At 41.3% G+C, this 20,809-nt stretch overlaps 1 protein-coding gene across 2 annotated transcripts in view; it reads left to right on the top strand.

Moving 5' to 3' along the window:
* PEX14 (peroxisomal biogenesis factor 14) overlaps positions 1 to 20,568 on the top strand; it is an 80,350-nt gene extending 59,782 nt beyond the window's left edge. For both annotated transcript variants that reach the window (XM_067310918.1, XM_067310920.1), the window contains 6 exons: positions 1,661 to 1,783; positions 8,642 to 8,727; positions 11,361 to 11,463; positions 12,730 to 12,827; positions 16,106 to 16,197; positions 18,726 to 20,568. In XM_067310918.1, the coding sequence (XP_067167019.1) occupies positions 1,661 to 1,783; positions 8,642 to 8,727; positions 11,361 to 11,463; positions 12,730 to 12,827; positions 16,106 to 16,197; positions 18,726 to 19,191 (968 nt within the window). In that variant the 3' untranslated portion in view covers positions 19,192 to 20,568. The remainder of the gene's footprint in view (positions 1 to 1,660; positions 1,784 to 8,641; positions 8,728 to 11,360; positions 11,464 to 12,729; positions 12,828 to 16,105; positions 16,198 to 18,725) is intronic.
* The last annotated feature ends 241 nt before the right edge of the window (positions 20,569 to 20,809 follow it).

Here is a 20,809-nt window from a genome sequence, read left to right on the forward strand (position 1 = left end):
CACCTAACTTCTCTGTGTATTAGTGTCTGCACTGTACAGGAGATACCGTATTATCTTGCATAACTCACAGGGATAGGGGAAAGATCTGCTAGTAGTCATAAAGCCTTCTGAAGATCAGAGGCAATGTACATGCTATGTGAGACACTGGTGTGTATCAGTTTCTGGCAATAATGTTTGTTCTACAGATAATTCTATCTCAAATCCCAGTATGCAGGGAAGTTTAGTGTCTTGGATAAATTTCTCAAAGCCTGGGTAATATGCCCAAAGCCTGGACATTTTCTAAATTGTATCTCCTTGTGATGTTAAGGAGCTAAGTGTAGTAAAGGATGAAATTCAGGAATTTCATCTACGAGCAATACCGAGATAAACATGTAGCAGGACATCATTAACTTCAGATGGAAGTGACGGAGAGAAAGTATTCTCCCATCTTCTCCCACTGCTGTTATATTCCTACCATTTTTCACACTGTGCTCAATCCTTATGACAATTGTGTAAGAGTCAAATGGTCAGTCTCTTCTCTTTTAAATCTCTTCCCTTAAAACTATATCCTTACTTCCAACATCTCTGAGTGTTTTACACGTTGAATGTATAGTAGAAAGTCCTGAATCTCTTCAGATGTCAAGAATAGCTGGGACACTGGCTTTCTCTCCGCTTCTGTGCAGGAAAATAGCATACAAATAATACACAGCTGTCCAGGCCCCACATCATGGTTGCCATCTGACTACAGAATTCTTTTTCTAGAAGATGTTTTCTCCTGTTGGAAAAAAAAAAAATGCAGCCGTGTTTCCTTCTTCCCAGATGCTGGTCATCATGAATCCTTTAGCTGCTTTTCTTTTCCCTCTTTTTGGCCAAATGCCTTCCATATGTTGGGACCAATCACAGATGGTCATCCTGGCATTTCCCAGTGGCAGGAGTGACTGCTCCAACATGTACCATGTGTGCAGTGTGAGTACAACTCTGTGTGAAATAAAAAACAGGCTGGCCTAGGGCAATCTAATCAGGCAGCAATAGGCTGGGGCAATGCTAGGCTCAAAGTTTGGGCTTGGCCTTGTTTTGATCTGTTTTGTTATAGTTTTATTTCCTCCTTACATTCTGTGTCCCATTCATACTAATCACACTCAGTCCTGATTTTTTCTTTTTATTTCTGCATTTGTCATAAAATAAAGCAAATTATTCCCGTCTTCGGAAACGATCTAGACTAATTAGTCGTCTAACCCAATAATTAGTTTTTTGTTTCCCTGTCTGTTTTCATGCATTATTGTTAGTTTTTTCCCTTCTTTTTTTTTTTTTACACCATTACAGATTAAAATGAGCCACATTTGCAGTTGATGGTATCTTTTTTTCGGGGGAAGAATGGAGAATTGCAATAGAAAGCTACTTCAAAAGCAGCAATAAACTCAAGGATAAATTAAGGAAATTGAATGAGCCACATTTGGAAGCAGCGTTGAGGCTAATATTCTGTCGCTTAAGGTTAAATTGCAACAGAGAAAGAGAGAGGGAGAGATTCCAGTGAATCCAAAATTGGGGAAGCAGTACTGCTCAAGTCAGTGCCAGAATTCTTTTGCCGCTTGAAAGGGTTCTGCCTGGCTTGAGAATTTAATTATGTGTGCATCAAGTGGGTAAAGGTGCTAAACTGATCTCGCTTCCTCCTCTCCCCCAGGCCTGACAGATGAAGAAATTGACCTGGCTTTCCAGCAGTCCGGCACCAGCACGGACGAGCCGCAGTCCCCAGGTCCTTCTGCACAGCTGGTGCCAAATCAGCCCACCCACCCCGTGTTGTATAGTAAGTAACCTCTGGGAAACACCTAGTCCAGTTGCTTTCTGCAGTGATTTTTACTACCCTGCACCTTGCTTAATAAGTTTTCAAGAACAGATTTCTGTGCCAGATCCTAGAAAACAATGTAGTCTTATGGCATTGATTTAAGCTAATGCTATAACTGTTGTCAGAATCATACACCTAATGTTACTTTAAATGCGTTTTGTAGTTGCTGATGCCTGTGACAAGATGCATCCACAAGATTATATTACACAAGAATGATGAGATATAAATGACAATAATCTACAAACAAACACAATAAATACTAGCCTATGATATCCTTTAACATCAAGGAGTATAGTCAATAGAAATGTAGCTTCTGACTCATTAGAAAGGCTTGAAAAAAGCATTTAACCAATGTAGGACTTGGTCTTCATTTCTAAAACTTAGGGTCATGCTTCCCTACTTCAGCAGGGTTTTCTAATATTTAAATCATTAATATATGATAGAGCTGATAGGTTCTTGGATAAAAGGTGCTGTGAAAGTGCAACATTATTACTTCTTTAGTTATTACAACAATGGAGTCTGTTCAGGAAGCTGTCTATTGGAGGTCATCATGAAGTATTTACTCTCAAGTACTCTATATAATTCTTTTGTATCTCAGTTAGAGGACTTATTTTCTTAACTAGTCAGGCATCTGATCAGTTAATGCCTTGAACAGTTGCTTGGAAGAGGTACATTTTCAGCATGGACAGCGAACTAGATTATAAGGTCTTCAGGGCTTAGTCTGTGACTTCCTGTGTGTGAGTCCAAGGTCTGGCACAAAGGAGCCCTAGTATGACTGAGCTTTAAGAGTGCTGTGGGGTTATAAATAAACAGTTAATAATGTTGATTATTTTTAAGAAATCTTTTCTTCTTCGATCTCAACCAAACTGAGGGGAGACAGCAGAAATTCTGTGTGGACTGTGTGGATCTGATTGTATAATTTTGCGTATAAAATTCACTCACAGAGAATTTTTAAAGTCCCAACATAATCTGTGTAGACTTAAAATTTACATATAGATTTGCATTTTAAAACAAACCTCGCAAAAAGTATCTAAGCTCCAAACAATAAAACCCAAAGTACACACCATTAAAAATCCATCAAAAGGAGCTGTTCAGCTCACATGTGTGTCTGGCACACAGTGAAAAACACTTCATTTACCTGCCAAGTATTAAGAATAGGGCTTTGATATTGCTCCTAAACAGTTCTAGCTCAGATATTGACTGATGTGACAGTCTACTCAGGGCTGCGTTTATTAGTTTATGGCATCATTTTGCTATTGCTAGAGACAGTGCTAGACTTGCTCTCTGATTTGGCATGGTTTGGGAAGAAAAAAATTTGTGGTGGAGTGGGGCTCAGAATTCAAATAACCCTGACTGCTCTATTGGGTGTGCTGGTGAAATCTGGAACTGAATTCTGTTTTCTGGTCTAATATCTATCTGCCATAGTTCACAGAAAATACCAGAAACAAAATCTGTCCTTTTGCTGATACCTGTTACGCAATACACTGCTCGTTCAGCTAACTCATACAAGAAGCAAATATTGGAAGAGTTAATCTTCTCTTATTTTATAGTGTTCCACTAATATAAGTAAAGCAGGAAAGTAGCATGCAGTTTAAACTAGAAAACACTGGAACCATTCTCAAATCTTGCAGCTTTTTCACAGTTTTTTTTTTTCCCCTTTTAATATTTTGCTTTTCCTCAAAGCCCCAGCTCCTGATTTCTTAGCACTAGGTAAGAATTTGGACTATTATTTAAAAAGCAAAATGTTTCCATGCCTGACAGCTTCAAAGAGAAATTTGAAAGTATCATTGCTCAGAAATGCTCAGAAACCACAGGTGAATAAAAGAACCACCAAAGCAGGGCTTTTTTAGGTGTTGAGATTTTTAAACTTATGCCCTAGCTTTGTGATTGGGTACGCTTTAAATAATTTGAACCAAAACCTTTTGTCTGTGAGGCACAGTTTTGCTCGTCAGCCCACAACATGTGGGAAACAGTGACGATGGATTTATTAGATATTGCCCCTCCCCTCTGTAGCCATTCTACCAAGACCTTCTATTTACCCTTGATCTTTAAATGAATGTATAAAAAGAATAAATGGCTAGGTGTATATGGTATTTGTTTAACCAAAACATTTGTTTTGATTAGGTGCGGTCTCTACCCCTTTCTTATTCTTGACCGGTATAGTGTTGGTATTGTTGATGATGGATCCATCCCTGTATCTTCCTGTTAAGTGATTTCTGTGGCATCAAAACTGCCTAAAGAATATGTGAATTTCTCTAGAGCTGATGGATGAGACTGTGCAGCTGTCTAGTGTCCCTATAGAAGTGGTTCAGTGGTCTTTTAAGGTGCCTTGTTTGCTATTATAGGTTATTTCATCAATTGAAAGCTAATATTGTAATGAACGATTCTGCAATGGTCCAAATCTGCTTCAGGACAGTTGTTTCTGTGATAATTTACTAAGTCACTTAATCTTTGACTGATTTATCAAGTGTTGTCATGTATAGGGAAAGATACATACTACTTTTTATGTCTGTCTGTTATGTCTATGTTCTTACAGAGTATTCATTACATTAGTGTTGGAATGCTTCGATATTTGAAGTTCAGAAGTATATCTAGAGGACTAATGAGATACATAGATTATACTGCGAACCATTTTTTGTTCGATTATTTTTTTTGTTCCCCCCTTTTTTTTTTCGAGTAGTTCTGACACCTCTTGTCAACAGCACAGCACTAGAGAGATGGAATTACCCCACAGAGCAGAAAGAAGAGAAGAAACAGTTGAGAAGGAACTGTGCTGAAAAGCAATGGCTGGAAGCTTGAAAAACCTAATTTCTCTCTGTCTCCCTGCCCACCCCCACATTCCCAAGTATTGCTGTTTCATGTTTAAAAGTTTTCCTCAAAGCTGTGACTTCAGAACCATCTCAAGGTTTCATACAGCAGAAATGGAGCAGACAGCTGGACTGCTGGTCTTGCCAGCAACTCCAATGTAAGATATCCACTCTTGTGAGTCAGAGCAATAAATCCTATCCACATCTTCAGATTCTATTTGCTTGGTCTCCTGCTGTTGTCATCTCAGCCTGTTCTAAGTTTTAAAGTTGCAGGAAACGATTCATACCACTTAAATACTTTCTTTTGCACAAATTGTGCTAATAGTGTAGGTATTACTTAATATACTAATGTTGTGCTGGAAATAGTTCTCACATAGGTAAGTGCTATCTAATCTTTTAGAGTGGAAGAGAAAGAAGCGTATTCGTAAGCCTTCAGGATAGCATAGTTCTTGTTGTATGCTGAACTCCTCCTGGGTTTGTTGAAACAATAATAACTTTTGGGGAGAAGAGACAAGAATTAAGTTTTTAAAGTTTCTCGACACTGCTTTTTAGCTCAATACCATCTCTACTTTTTCTCCTCTCTGCTCTGGAGGAGTAATTCCTTCCCTCCGGTTTGTACTTTTGCCAAGAGGTGTCAAAACTGCTTTAAAAAAAAAAGCTTAAAAAAAGCTTGAATTTGATTAATATAGAGAAACAAGACTTTGCCTGACTGATAATAAAACTGATAAATGACATTTGAATTACTTGTAGCGGTAATTTATTACATAAAATATCTTTTATTTGACATGCGATTAGTTGCTGGAAGCATCACTCAATCTGACTAGTTTAAACATGCTTTAAAATGAGCCCCCAGTAAAAAAACAGGGCTGTCTGCTGTTGGCGTTATGAAATATACTAATCCAGCAGTGAGGACAAAAATCTGACTTTAAATATTTAAATGATTAATTGGGTTTATATATTTTTTTTTTACCTTCCTAACCCTTATAATTACAAGCAAACTCAGGGGAGTTTCTGAGCTAGGCGTGCAAAGCCGCATGCTTATCATGCATGTATTGTCTGTGTCCTTCCCCATGGTATTTATGGCCTCCATTCATGGGTTTTCATGCAGATTTTACATGTGCTTAAAAATCAGCTCCGAAGACTGCTTTGCTTGCCATTTGGAACTTCTTCTCCCACCCTTGTGCTTTCATCAGGTGGGAGGCTGTAAAGTAGAGACATTTTTCTCTGATGGGTAAAAAAGGTGACTAGAATCTGGGCACCTGGGTTTTTTTTGTTTTGTTTTGTTTTGTTTTGTTTTTTGGGGGGGGTGGGTTTTTTTTTTTTTTTTGCTAACTCCTTTCCATGGATTCAATGTTTACTCTTGGAGAAATCACCTTTTTATGCCTCAGTTTCTACAGTTTTAAATGTGGATATTAGTGATGACTGACCATACTTGGATGCACAAGGCCTAATTAACTGATGTTAGGAAAGCCAATTCTGAGATGAATGGGGTTCTTAAAAATAGTAAGTGTTTACTCTGGAAATGCAATTTACAGTTGCTGTTGTGAAAATTGAATATGCTTACAGAAAACACACATACAGGTGGAGAAGACAGCTGTGTCCCTTACATTTGCCTTTTGGTGGTCTCTTATGTAGAATGATTCATTACATCCCTAGTATGTAGTCTATCTCTTTCAGGAGGATTTCAGTACCTAAACTGTAAGAGTATCTGGGCCATTATTACTTTTTTATTTCTTCCACATTTTATTCCAGTTTTACAAGAAGGGAAATTGAGGATATGCAAAGAAGTCAGTGTGAGCAGTTGAGTTACAGCTGGGAAACTTCCAACTGTCCCTCCACCCCATGTTTTAGGTTATAGTCTTGGAGAGGAAAAACAAGACAATGTAGATTTTAGGCAGACTTGTGACATTCCTCATAACATTGTAGTGTTGATTGGTCAATACAGAGCCTTCACTGTGTCCCTTATCACTTAGTTTTCCTCTCCACCTCCCTCACTTTTTTTGCCACTAGACAGAATTATTTCACACATCTCTGAAACGAGTAAAATGGCATTTCAGCTTCTTGTCTTTATAGACTCTCTGAACTTTAGGAAAGATCATTCTGGTCCCTTTTCATTAATAATGAAAACCAGGGGGCAATAAAATGTTCTTAGCTCAAGCATTACAGGAATGGAGGGAAAGATGAGTGAGGTGAAAGGGCAAAGCTGACAGGGTCCTACAGGTGTTTCTCGATTTTACTCAGAGGTCACTGCAGTTGGGAGGTAGTTAGGGACAGCCAGTCAAGGACTGCCAACCTATGCATAAGGCACAGTTGGACCCACAGACCCTCTGAGATTCATTAACCCTTTACAATAGGCCGTTCGTCCTGGAATGAGTTGCATGGTTGTAGAAGAATACTTTTAGCCTGAAGTTCATGTCAGAGAATTGGAAACCCAAGAGTATTCAGAGTTCAGATGTCAGAAATGACATTGGGGGCAGAGTAAGAAGGGGAAGGTGGGATGAATGACTGGGGTTTGCAGCAAGATTAGCCAGAGATCATTTTAAATCCCAACATGTACACAGCCAGTTACTGCAGCTTAGCCTGATGTGTGTTAACTCATTAAGTTACAAAGTTATGATAATTTGATCATGTGCCTGAACTCCAAAACTGCAATCGCAGCAACCCAAGATACTGCTAGTGACAATACTCACCAATTTTGGAAGTTTGGAGTTGTTTTAATATGTAAAGTTTGTGTGGCAGATACTCTGAGGAACTAAAAAGTAGCAAGAAGCTATACCTCTGTTTGAGGGTCAGTGCCTCAAACTGTAGAGCCAGAGTGCTGGGATTAGGAAGAACTGTTGCAGTGAAATGCTTGCAAGAGACCTCAGCAACAGGGAGAATGTCAATAGATGAGCAAAGCAGAAAGGAGGCAAGCTTCCAGCCATTTCAGCCAATTGACCCTCTCTCTGGAAGCCCAGTTTGAAAGTTTGGAGAACAGAATGGATTTCCTAGACATTGTAGGTCACATGCAGATTTGGATCTGTCTGTTTGGAGACTGCATGCCAGCCTCCGCCTCATCAGTGCTGCCCACATCCTGCCACTGAACTTTAGGAAAGATCACTCTGCATCCTCTTTATTATTAATGAAAACCGGGGGCAGTACAAGATTCTTAGCAAGAGCGTTAAGGGAGCTGCGAGGGAGGTGAAAGGATGAAGCTGGTGGAAAACTACAGGTGTCTTCTGATTGTGCTTGGAGGAGCGGAGCATGCTGTATCTTTGCTTTGCTCTGTTGAGTTTCTAAGCTTCTGTGCAGAATTGTGTGTTAAATGTCTCAAGCTTTTCTCTACTCCTTTTCCTCTCTCTCTGTAGATATTTAATTGCATATTTTGTCTTTGTTGTTTGTGATATGCTTTGGTCCCTGTTCTTAATTCAGGCATGAAAGACACTGGATCCTTTCTTATTGCAGCAGTCCGTAGCTGCTGACACAGCATTCATAAACCCATTTATTGCCCTGACAGATCTCTCCTCTTCCTCAAAATACTTTGCTTTTTCTTCTTTCTGCACTTTTCTCAGTCTCTGGCTCTGTCCCCATTTTCAGAAGTTACAATAGTGAAGAGCAATTGGTATTCAGGTAATGAGTTAACCTTAGCTAGCACTAACAACACAGACAGTTGTTTGGGGCCAGTACAGGGTTCAGAATGTGTTCTTCAAGGAAGAAGTAAGGAAAAACAGTTTGATGGAACTATATTAAATGCGGCTGTCTTGCTGTTAAGCCTTAAACAAGGCCAGTCCCACTGCTACAGGGCTGTACAGATGTTCCAGTGTCCTAGGGCTGGAATCCTTCGTATTGCACCCGAGCGGCTGCTAGCATCTTCATGCCCCCTGTTCAGTAAATCTATGCCTGCTAGGAAACAGAAGAATTGGCATTATTCATTGCTCTTCTATCTGAATCAGGTGGGGGATATTAGGAAACCAGTTGAAAATGTTGCCACCTGCAGTTCTGACTGTGGTTATTTCTTGATTTTGGCTTATAGGTCCATCTGCCTCCAGATGGCGAGACTATGGGGCTTTGGCTATCATAATGGCAGGGATTGCCTTTGGCTTCCACCAGCTATATAAGGTAATATTTTCCCCACTATTCCAACAGCTTGTTCTGTACTTGGAGAGAATGATGTTATGCTGCTTGTGTCCAAATGATCATGTTGGTTCTAAGTGCAGTTCCAGTTGGTGAAGCATCTGCTCTTGCTGACACTCCCATTGGTATGTTTGAGAAATGTAGACAGTTAATGTGAAAATGCAGAGTCAAAAAGTGGCAAGCAAACAAAGCTATTTTTCAACAGTAGATCTCAAACTGCTAGAAACAAGGTAATTTTCATCATATATTTTTATTTATATATTTATATATATATATTTATTATTATTATTTTAAGTTGGGGAAAATGAGCACAGTTCAATAAAGGGATTTCCTCATCATTGGTCAGTGGACACTAGTATCATAGGCAGGTCCTGTGTCCCAGTCTAATGCTTTGTCTACTGCTGATTCTGTACCATGGGTTAGCAAAGAACCTTCTTTGGCTGGTCAGAAAATTGAAAAGAAGATGCTAACCTCCAGCTCTGCTGTACATCCATACTTCTACTCCAATGTACTTAGTACAAGGTAGAGCAAGCATGTGTTTGCTTGTGTACCATAGAGACAGCTGTCCCTCCTAATTTCTTGTGTAGTGTTTCTCTAGCTGAACATGTTCTTTCACTTCAGATTTGCTCTCCAGCTCTGTGGTGACATTAGATAATGTCTTCTGGGAGACAATCACATTCTGTGTCTATATAGGAAGACATAAACTCCTCAGCTGGTTCATGACAACACAGCAGAGTGTAAAGGGCTTTGGTCCATTAGAAGTTATCTTTTATTTTTGAAAAAGGGACAGAGATAAAGAGTAACAAGTAGTTTTTGGGTTTTGTGTTTGTTTTTTCTTTAATTAACAGTTATTGACTTGCTTAGTAAAATCTGTTTTACAAATCAAGTGTTGTCCTTCTTTTTTAAACTAGTTTTCTTATCTTTCCCTATCATTAATTTCCTGGGTCTTGGGGCAAAAGAGGGAGGTCAGATTTGGCAATGTTTCATCTATGCAAGTAAAGTTCCATGACTAGAGAGGGTGGCTTTTTAGTGAGCTACATTATCCCCTTGTTTTTTACATTAAAGTAGTGATGCCAATCTTACTGATTTTTTCATTCTTGCAAAGAATGGTGGGGTTGATAAGTGTCCAGACAGATGTTAAGACAACAGCTGCTGGGCCTTGCAGACCTTAGCACATTGCTGTTACTAAATTATACATATCTAATAGATATTGATGCTTTATATAATTTTTTTGGGATGATGTCACTGATGCTGTTAATATATCCTACTGCTGTACTCTTTGTTTACGGATCTTGCTCTGCTGTCTATCCAAACCTCATAAGACATATTGTGTGCCTAGCAGAGACCCATATTCTTTTATTGGAGTAAGAAATCTTTGGAGACAGTTGATAAATTCCCTCTGCCCTTCATGGGATTTTGAGGGGAGTTGCAAATAGATTTTTACATGAAAGATAGGATACTAGGATGAGACATAGTTGTCCATGTGTGTTCTGTGAGGATTAGAAGAGAACTGTTTATGAAAGTCATCAAAAGCTGTTCGGTTTTCAGAATGTCTGAGTGTAAACATGTGTGTGTACCTGTGCTTTGTGTGGATAAGAGCTGTGTACAGTGTCAGGGAAATCTTTAAGCAGTGCTATTAAGTGTAAAAGAATGCTGTCCCACACATCAGTTTGGATAATCAGCTCTGTCTCAAAAATGGTCTTGTACGTATGCCTCTACAGTGGGTGTATGTACATCAAAAACCAGGCTGAAGAAGAGTTGTTAGGTACTACCAGGGTTGTTTCAACGCCCTAGACCATCCTCTCTTGCCTTTCTTTCACCTGTCATATTGTGCTTGAATGTGCTCTTGTTAGAGTGCACGTTCAATTCATATGTGCAGCGCTGCAGAAGGAACCATGGTAATTAGGGGAGAACTGTGACCTATTAGATCAAATCCATTCTCTGCAAGGGCAGAAGGAGGTAGATTTCATGGCTGTGTACAGTATCAGTGAGCTGCCTCCCTGCCTCTAGGAACTTGATTCTCACTCCCTTTAGCCCTGGTTCCTCAGTTCTCTGTTACTATTGTTAACTGCCCCATTTCCTTTTCTCTTCGCTGTTTCTCCAGATCTCTGCTTTTCCCTCCACCACTCTAATGCTCCCCCAGAGTTCATTAGATTTTATAATACCTCTCATTCCTTTGCTTGTTCTTCCCTGGCCCTTTCAGTATCAGTGCTTCCTTCTCCTCCCCACTTCTGCATTTCTTGCCTGGTGGATGTAGCTCAAATGTTATGACATGTCAGTGTGTTCGCTTGAGAGAGCATAAGATCTGAAATTGTACTCTGCATATGATGGATGTTTCTCTGCACTGAGAGCTGTCCCAGGAAACCCTAAACAAAGTTAGGAACTGTCTTTCAGCACCCCTAAAAATGTAACCACAGAACTCCTATTTTCTCTTTTTAAACTTCTTTGAACTACTTTAGGAAGAATTTCGTTTCTCAGCCAGATGTGTGGATAAATGATCACTGGCTCTGTAATAAAGGATGAAGTTTGGGCGGTGGGCTTTGAGGAAGTTTCAGGCAGATTAGAAAGACTGCTTTGGATATCCCTGTTTCCTAAAAAAGTTTCTGTACTCCATGCAGAAATACCTGCTCCCTCTCATCATGGGAGGCAAAGAAGACAGGAAACAACTTCAGAGGATTGAGTCAAACATTTCTGAGATGAGTGGCAGTGTGACACAGACAGGTAAAGATTAATGACTCCATCAATTCAGCCCTCAAAGCCCTTCTCTCTGTATCCTCCATTCTGCAAAGACCCCCCACCCTTCTGTTTCCCTCCATCCCCACTTTACATGGTGACTTCATTTATCTGCTCTAAGAATCTGTTCACATTTGCAAATGAAGCCGCCGTCATTTCGGTTTAATTTGAAATTGCTTGTTTACTGTCGGCGCGGCCTCAATTAATTATGTTTTTACGGAAAGGCTCCCAACCTCAGAATATTAATAAGGGGAATAAAATGACAGCCTTTCGGAGGGCTGTAAAGTTCATTTTTAATTTCTGCTTCTCTGATGTTTTCAGGGGCTTTTTTTTGGTGTTTTCCCCCCACCTTCCATCTGAAAACCCAAAGCAGAGTCAGGAGAGTCTGTAATTACTGTGCCTTCCTGACCTCAGCCACCTTCTCTGTTATTGACTCTATAGGGCACCTGTTCATTACCTGATGCCCTAATGATGGCCTGGATTAGCTGTTACCTGTCACGCCAATGGAGTTTTTAATTTTATTTTATTTTATCAGCTTGTTTACTGGCTGAAAGCTTTGGATAAAGCGCCAAAGTAGAAATAGTACTCCTACAGCAGGAGTTGGAGTCCAATAGAAGTTCTTCAGTGTTTGCTGGGGGTGGGAGGGGTATACAGGGTGTTCTTATGAAATGCAAGGGGGGAAAGCACAAAGTGTATTCAACTGATGGGAGGGAAAAAAGTGTGGTTTTCAGCAGTAAGTTTGTTAAAGGTGTTGGGGAAGAAGAAGCTGGTGGGTTGAGGGTGGGAGGATGCTAATTACACTTTTTAGCGGAGGGTGAAAAGAAGAGCATCTTTCATTTCTCTTGACACCCTAAGGTCAATCCTGAGACCAGCCTTTCTCCAGACTGGAGCTAGCCCCTGAGTTTGCCTGTGTGAGGCCCAAGATAGATAAATGATACAAACATTGTATAAGTTCAGGGAGATGTACAAATCATAAACCAATATAATTAGAAGGGAGAGGTTTTGGATGGATATACTGTGGGCTATAGACATCTATACAATGGAAAGATAAACTAGAAATACTGGAGGTTAGATGCAGTGCAGGTAGATTACCCATCGTGCAGATAAATCATATGGATTAAAGCGAGCAGGCGGGCGTAGATAAATTAGATATAGTAGGAATAGAGGCATCTTGTAGCTAGACAGCAGGAAAGACGTGTGTGTGTATATGTGCATGTATCTCAGTTTAACATCCTCCTGCTTTTCCCCTCACAGTGACTCAGTTACAGACAACTTTAGCAGCTGTTCAGGAACTGCTAATACAGCAACAACAGAAAATCCAGGAGCTCACCCAAGAGCTGGCTGCTTCTAAGGTACCCATCCCTAACTCTTCACCTTTAGAACATCCCCATCTCCTCCGGAACATGTATGGCTTCTTTTGTGTGCACAAACCCATCTCATATTCCCTGCCAGTTTCTCTGCACCTGGCATTAACTAGGCTGTCTGTTCAAAGCACTGGATATTAATTGGGTGCCCAATGAAATATATCTGGCTTCCGAGAGGACTTTGTTATACAGTGTCATATGCAGCCTTTGTGTTTGTAGCCTCTGACTTGTTCTCAGCTCTGTAACTCCTACCCGTGCCAAGAAAGTACAAGTACACATCTAGAGGAAGGGCAAAGAAACAGGCAACCTGCATTGCAATTGAGATGGAATAGCTGTCCTGTTAGTCCACTGCCCAAAAGAGGTAAAGGCCAGATGTGCAGAGGTTTTATCTGTGGGTAGTATGTCATTTTCATGTTTATATTTTTCCTGTATCCTTGTATTTTGATTCAGAACAGTGGTCAAACACACACTTGAAATATTGTATCTAAGTCACTTGTTCAGATCCAGGCCAGGTAATGTCTGAACAGTCTTACTATTGATGGTTTGTTTCAATGATTTTGGTCATCTCAGTGTAACAGGTGGCCCCATCGCAACCACATTTGGCTCTCACAGTGGCCCATTCACCTTGAATCCTGACTGGAACCCAGCAATAAAACTGCCAGCTGTGGCCAGTTAGTTTAGTTACCGCTGCTTTCAAGTAACCACTTTTAACCAAAATTGATTTTCCTTCTGGCATTGAAACTTAGTGCTTTCCATCTCTAAAGCACTTTGCAGCTGGTGTCCTAAGTCTCCTATCAGCCAGTAGGTGTTGGTTATATGTGAGGTGGGATGGATTTGAACAAGTCACGTAGAGCTGAAGTCTTCCTTTCCCTCACAAACTTGTGATTATTCAGGTCCCAGTCATCTTTCTGTATTTTTGTACAGGGAGAGCTTTTTATTTTTGCTGTGAAATCCCTTACACAATGCCTTTTAGCCTTTTTCCTATAGCAGAAGCAGTTGTCTTCTCCCCTTACCTATACTTTAGTCTTGTACAAACTCTTTGGTGGTGTGTAACTGGTGGGCCACAGCTGACTATGTGGTGTGCACACTATACAGTAGGAATCCCTCAGTGGCACAGCTGTAAACCCAACCATGAAAGCCAGTTTATGGTCACAACACTTTACTTCAATTTTTCTTGGGAACTGTGGCCTGTCGGTGGCCTGGAGCCAGTCCGGAAATTGGAAAACTGTTTTCAGGTCGTAAGTGTTAAGATTAAGACCACATGTTGAGCTTTAAGAAGGGAAAAGGGCATAAGTGTCTTGGTGGTTTAGAGAGTCTTAAAAAAGTTTTTCCTTCCCTCCCCTTCTCTCTTCTGCTCTGAAATGGTAGCACACATTGTTATGATATCTAAACCTCATGTGTACAAAGAAAAACTTGGGCAACCCCACAAACCAAAGAATAAAAGCTGTGTTTTCTCAGCTGTAATGTAAGTTTTTATATCTGCTTTTCAAACTCCTACTGGCATGCTGTAAAAAATTAAAAAGAGGGGCTTTAAGTAATTAAAAAACGTACATAAAAATTCAAGGCTTGAATTTTCTACAACTGTTTTTTAAAGAGACTGGCTAAAAAGCCCCAGATGTCAGATTTTATTTCTAAATCCTAAGCATCTGGCACCATATGTGTTTTGGAAATTTGAGTCCTTTGCAGACCAGTGAGTGGAAATCACTCCCTTGTTAATGTGCTGCTGTAGCTTTCAAGGTCTTGGACAGCCAGAACAGTGGCTCCTGGATTCTTGCTGTCTGAGGGCTGCGAGTGTGAATCCCAAGGGAACGCATCTGTGTATATCACAGCTACTAGAGACTGAGCCTCTCCCAGCTCATTGGGTTCACAGCCCAGAAGTCACTGTGAGGAGTACTGGCAGTGAAGGTGTTGGGGATTATTCAATACTAGCTGAAGTCTGTGTAAAGAATAAGTAGGAGCAACCAGTCCTAGTTACACCTAGTAGGAACTTATGCAGAGGAGTTTTGTGTTATTCCAATCTTAGCTTCCTCCAGCGGGGAATCTATTAGGAATATCTCTGGAGAGGTGCTCACAAATGGACTGATTCCCAGAAGCTTTTAACAGAAATAACTATGGGAAGTGCTAGATGTGAGAGTGTTCTTTGGTTCCATACTCAGCCCATCCCTATAGGAGTTGCTGTAGTGATAGGATGGGGGAACCAGAGGTGATGATCTCTCCTTCAGAATGCTCTTCACATTTCTCCAATTCCTTAAAGGGTTAAAAGAAAAATTGCCAGAAGTATTACATGCAGCATGTTCTCCTCAGTTGTTACCTTACTCTAATTTCTGCTTGACATCCCATAGCAGTTCTGATGCAGTGCTGACAGCAGCTGTACCAGGCTTCCATGAGTTACTTATCATCTTTCCCCACCAAATTGCATTCATTGCCTTGAAATATCCAAGAGAGAGTGCCTAGTCCAGCTGCTTCCTGGAGATACAATCTGGTAACTCAAGCATAGCTCTAATTGTTCAGATCTAGTGGGGAAGCTCTAATTGTTCAGATCTAGTGGGGAAAGTTGCTGGAGCTTTCAAGCATCGATTTATGAGTCCACCTCTAAATGCCACACAGTGCAGTTTATTGACCCTTTATTTCATGGTTTAGGAGAAATAAATGAGGGGTCTTAAACCGGTTATTTATATATAATATTTGAATCTGTTGCCTCAGCTAAGTGCAGTCTCAGGAAAGAGTAAAGTACCTACTTCTATGTAACTCCCACTGCCTTTCAGGATCATACTTCTTCTCTAGAAATGGTACCATAGGTCAGTGTCAAACAGTTTGGTTTACCTCTTTTTGTATTGCTCTCTGCCTGACATGTTGGTGGAAAACTTTCTATGCAGACCTTGCTTTGTTTGAATGCTCGAAAGCGCTGGGCTGCTTCTAAAGGAAAAAGAAAGGTCCCCTTGAGATGTTACGACAGTGACTGTGCATGTTGGGCTGGAAACAAGATGAATTAGTTCCCAAAACTGAAAGCAAATATTCAAATTGTCTTAGCATCCCGAGAGAACTATTTTTTCTGATCCTTGTGGGAATCCATTGAGGTCCTCCTTTGCTGTGGAAGTTTTTCTGCCCAGGCCTGAGAGATTTTAAATGATAGGGCTTATATATGTCATCCCCAGTGCTTGAGATTCTCACGTGGGAGGAGAGAGAGGGTAAGATAGAAAAATATGACTTTCGTGAGCTCTCTCCTAATTCATGCTTCTGATTTTTACTTCTTTTTCATGTTATAGGCCACAACCTCCACCAACTGGATTCTGGAGTCGCAGAATATTAATGAATTGAAATCTGAGATCTACTCATTAAAAGGACTCCTCCTGAACCGGTATGGATGGAATATGTGAGCAGATTATTGTGTGGGGAAAGGGTTGCTTTCTGGGGTTCTCTCAGTCATTGAAAGGAAAGGCATTCCCAAAAGGAACTAGCTCTATACCTATCCTATTATTGCTGTTTTAATAATACCACTTTGCACTCCACTATCACTTTCTATTTGCAGGTCTCAAAATGCTTTTCAAACTTGCCTTAAATCACAGAATGCTTTGGGTAATTAATAAGATTTTTCTTTATAATAAGATCTTTGCTTGAGATAGAGAAATTCTCTGCCATTCAACACAGGTAGGATGCCTCTCACCTAGTTTTAGGTGTTGACTGTATATGGTCTCCATCTGAGCTACCCATCTACATTCCATTATGGGGAGAGAGAGACAATTCCGGATACAGTTCATCTGACCTGTTTACAGTTAGGGCATAACCAGAATGAAAAGAATCATACTTCAGTAGAGTCTACATCTCTCCATTGGCTAGCTCAGTTATAGACATCTTATACTGTAGATGAGGCAATATAAATCCCAGCCTGTGGGACAGTCATAAGAACAGGGATCAGATCTCAATTCTTATGAAAACTCCTTTTTCCTAGAACATATCTCAGAGTCTATTTAGCTTTTCAGCTATTGATCCTTTCACTCTGATATGACTCCCTTGCCTCCTTCTACAAGTGACTAAGTCTTCTCATGTCATCTGTTTCCTAAGATGTCGACTTCAAAGATAAATTTAAGATTGGACTAAACATGTTCTGAATCTAAACGGGTGTGCTTTTCAGAAGTCTGAAAAGTGTATTGGCTTTTAACATTCTTTTAAATTCTCCCTACCCCTCCTGTTCCCACTAGGGAGTCATGGTAGAAAGCTTTGGGTGATTGGGATCACATCTTCAGTTACCATCTGTTAAGTTAGTTCATACAAGCATCAGTACTGGGGAGAGAGCACTAGTTAATGATGCCTCTTCAGCAATGGGAAAGTTGTTCAGAGATTACAGACCTGTTCATCTTGTTAGGCCTCTACCTGTCAGGCAGGATGAGGAGCAAGCACAGAGGCTTACCTGTCCTTTGTCTTTTTGTTGACGAGGGTTTCATCTTTGATTTATGCATACAAAATCTTTCAGCTGTCTACTGCTGGCCAGCAGCAAGGGGATAGCAGCTCCCCAGAGTGGGAAAGGGGGAGGGGCTGTCATTAGGGATAAATCACTATTTTATGCAGCTGGGGGATAAGTGCTTATAGGAAAAAGAAAAGTTTTTGTTTGTTTGTTTGTTTGTTCTTACAAAAAGGCAAATGTTTCTGCAGTGTGCAGGTGGCAGCAACACTGGAGCTAAGAAAGTCTCCAAACTGAATTTCTTGATAACATTTATGATACTGGTTGAATAATGCAGGCATTAGCTTGTTTGCACTCACAGGAGATGGAGGTTAGAACAGCAGAGTTCCTCCATGGCTAGTGGTGGCAGCAGAGATAGGGAGGTGAGCGCAACTACTGTTCCTAGTTCAGTCTAAGAAAGTGAAATCTATTGTGTTTGAATGCTCACTGCAGGAGAGCAGTCAGCTTTCTTGGTCTATTCTAGTCTTGTTCTTGGCGCTAGCTAGTTCCTAAGGGGCATGTGAACTCCCTCACGCACAGCATCCTCTTCAGAGCTTGATCAGATAAGTCTTCATACTCCCACTTCCCACATGCACAAGCAAGGATTGTATTTGCATGGGAAATACCAGATCAGACACTCTTTTTGCTCTGTTATTCATGACGGATGCCTCTGAAGGCACCAGTGCTCCCTGCTGCACTTATATTTGTCCTCTTTGGTACTTGGATTCTCCTTTTAGGGCTGGGCATTAGCCTGCTGCTGTCAAATCCTTAAAGCCCACCTGGAGAGGACTCACTGAGGACAAAACAGCCAGCTCCTCAGTTGGTGCAAACTAGTACGACTGCATTCAAATCAGGGAGGCTGAACCAGTTTGCAGCAGCCAAGATCTGGCCCAAACATGTGAAGTGCATGCTGGGACTAGGAGTTAGGCTCTGGATTGTAATGAGCCAGCATGCAATAGCTGTGTATCGCAGTGGAGATGAGAGCCAGATGGTGAAATTCCTTGGCTCAGGCCTGAGGGCCTAATGCCTCTGACTTCTTGCTCCAGTGGGAATTTTCTTTACCAATTAATTAGTGATTGCTTTATAAAGGGATATTGAACACCCCTATCTTTCCAGAGGCAGCATTCCTGAGTGCCAGCTTAGTCTGTGAAATTGCCAAACCAGATCATTTCAGCACTTCAGATTGCCCAGCTGTGTGCAGGCAGCTTTTCCCTTGTGTGCAGGCTCAATTACTGGGTGCCTGTAAAGCACTTTGAGATTCTGGCTGAAGAAGTGAAGTGGTCTTGGTTTTATTTGTTTATGACACAGGAGACTTGCAATTTCAGTCCTGCTTTACATGATTCCCCCAGTACAAATGCCACCCTTCTCTCTAATGATAACCCCCTCAGTGTTTTTAATAAAAGCCCCTTTCTCTCCTTTTCTTCTCCTCCACCCCCCCGCCCCCCAAGGAGACAGTTCCCTCCCTCCCCTTCAGCTCCTAAGATCCCGTCATGGCAGATCCCAGTGAAGCCAAGCTCACCCTCCAACCCTATTGCTGCCAACCATAACAGCAGCAGTGACATCTCGCCTGTGAGCAATGAGTCTACTACCTCATCACCAGTCAAGGAGAATCACAGCCCTGAGGGTTCGAAGGTCAGCTGCCATTTGCTGAGCGCAGAGGAAGGCAACAAGGCAGTGATTGACGTCAAGAGTCAAGTGCGGATGGAGGTGCAGGGTGAGGAGGAGAAAAGGGAAAACAAAAGGAATGAAGAGGAGGAAGAGGACGATGAGGATGATGACGTGAGCCATGTGGATGAGGAGGAATGTCTGGGTGTCCAGACTGAGGACCGGCGAGGAGGAGATGGGCAGATTAATGAGCAAGTGGAGAAGCTACGAAGACCTGAAGGGGCCAGCAATGAGAATGAGATTGACTAAGGCACCTTGGCTTCTTCTTCAGCTGCTGTACATCTTCCCTGGCCTCCTGCACTGTCCCTGGTGTCTCTCCCATTTTGTGGAGAGAAGTGCCCCCATCCCCTCCACTGATTCTTCCGTGATTGGCCTTGAATAGGGTCATAATTGCCCAGCGAACAAGGTGGGCCCTGTTTCACTACAGGGCTGCGCAGCATTGCAGTGGCTGCTTCTTCCCTCCCAGTCCCACCTTCTTCCCATGACCTGGGATCACTGCCTAGGCTGGGAGACCAATCGCCTTACCATGCACCACAGCTACAGAAATAAGTCATCTTACAAAAACATCCAGCATCTCTCCTGAAGCGGTCAGCCTCTTCACTGCATCCTAGAGTCCTTCTATTCAGTCTCAGAAACCAGTCTGTCCTGAGCTATTCTATTTCGCAAGCCTTTAATCCCACATAAATCCTGAACCAGTTCTCTCTGTTTTCCAAAATAACCCTCTGTTTTATTTCTCAAACTAATTGATGTTCCATCTCCAAATCAGAAAGTTTTAACCCTGAATTCCTCACTAGATCTCACTCTCAGCCACCTACTCTCAGCCTTATGTCAAGCCTCAAATTGCTGAAACTACCCAGCATTTAAAAACACTAAATTTCTTGTGGGGTCCAAAGAACATTATTCCCACCCCACATGCTCCCTTCCACTCATCAAAGTGGCTTCTTGCTAGGAATCCAAGTCCAAGTTTCATGGCCACAGGAAAATGCATGAGAACAGGTGGCTTTGTTACCAGTTACTCCCCAGTGAAAGAAGGCTTTGAAAGATGACCCCGCTCATCCCAATTGTTACCCTTTTTCCTCCAAAGGCAAACGGAGCTCACATCAGTTTTGGACATCTTAAAATTTATTTATAGCTCCCCTGAATGAATGAGGTGCTATCAGATGCTGAAAGAGTTGGTTAATTCTGAATCTTCACAATGGTTCTTAGTCTGTTTTTTTTCCCTAAATGAGGAGAAAACCCTTCTTAAATGATCAGTGAGACCTGCATCTACACAATGACAGGTGCCTGCTTCAGCAGAGCAGTCTTTGCAGAAGAAAGAACAATTCCAGCTCTGAGGTACACCGCTATCCTTTCTTGCCCAGCCCAGCCTTTTTTCGCCCCGTTGGGGCTATACACAGAATAAAACGGTGAATTTTGAAAACTCATTTGCAGCATTGTGTTCTCAGCTGGTAAAATGGTGGTGTCCAATTATTATTCACTGCATCAGAGCCTCTTAGCAGAGCAATTCCTGTAACATCTGAGTCACCCTCTCTTCACCAAGCAAGCGTGCTCGTCCGTGTGATCATGTATAGATTTAAAATATAAAATACGATTGTATATAATTGTAATAAATATGAGTTACCACTATTTAACACCAGGCTGTTACTGGATTACTGTGGCTCTTATTCTGGGGAAAAATATGCATGCAGGGTGGTAAAGGGAGGGAAAGGGGGAAATTCTAGAAATTCAGTGCTTATAAAATGTTTTCCAGAGGGCATTTATGGTTGGTTTATGTTTAAGCTGCTCCAGTCCGAGGTTATGTCAGCAGGAGGCAGTGTACAGAATGGTGTAAGTGCAATATAAAGTATGATATAAATAGCTCTAACAA

The sequence above is a fragment of the Apteryx mantelli genome, chromosome 26 (genome assembly GCF_036417845.1).
Source record: "Apteryx mantelli isolate bAptMan1 chromosome 26, bAptMan1.hap1, whole genome shotgun sequence".
Lineage (NCBI taxonomy): Eukaryota > Metazoa > Chordata > Aves > Apterygiformes > Apterygidae > Apteryx > Apteryx mantelli.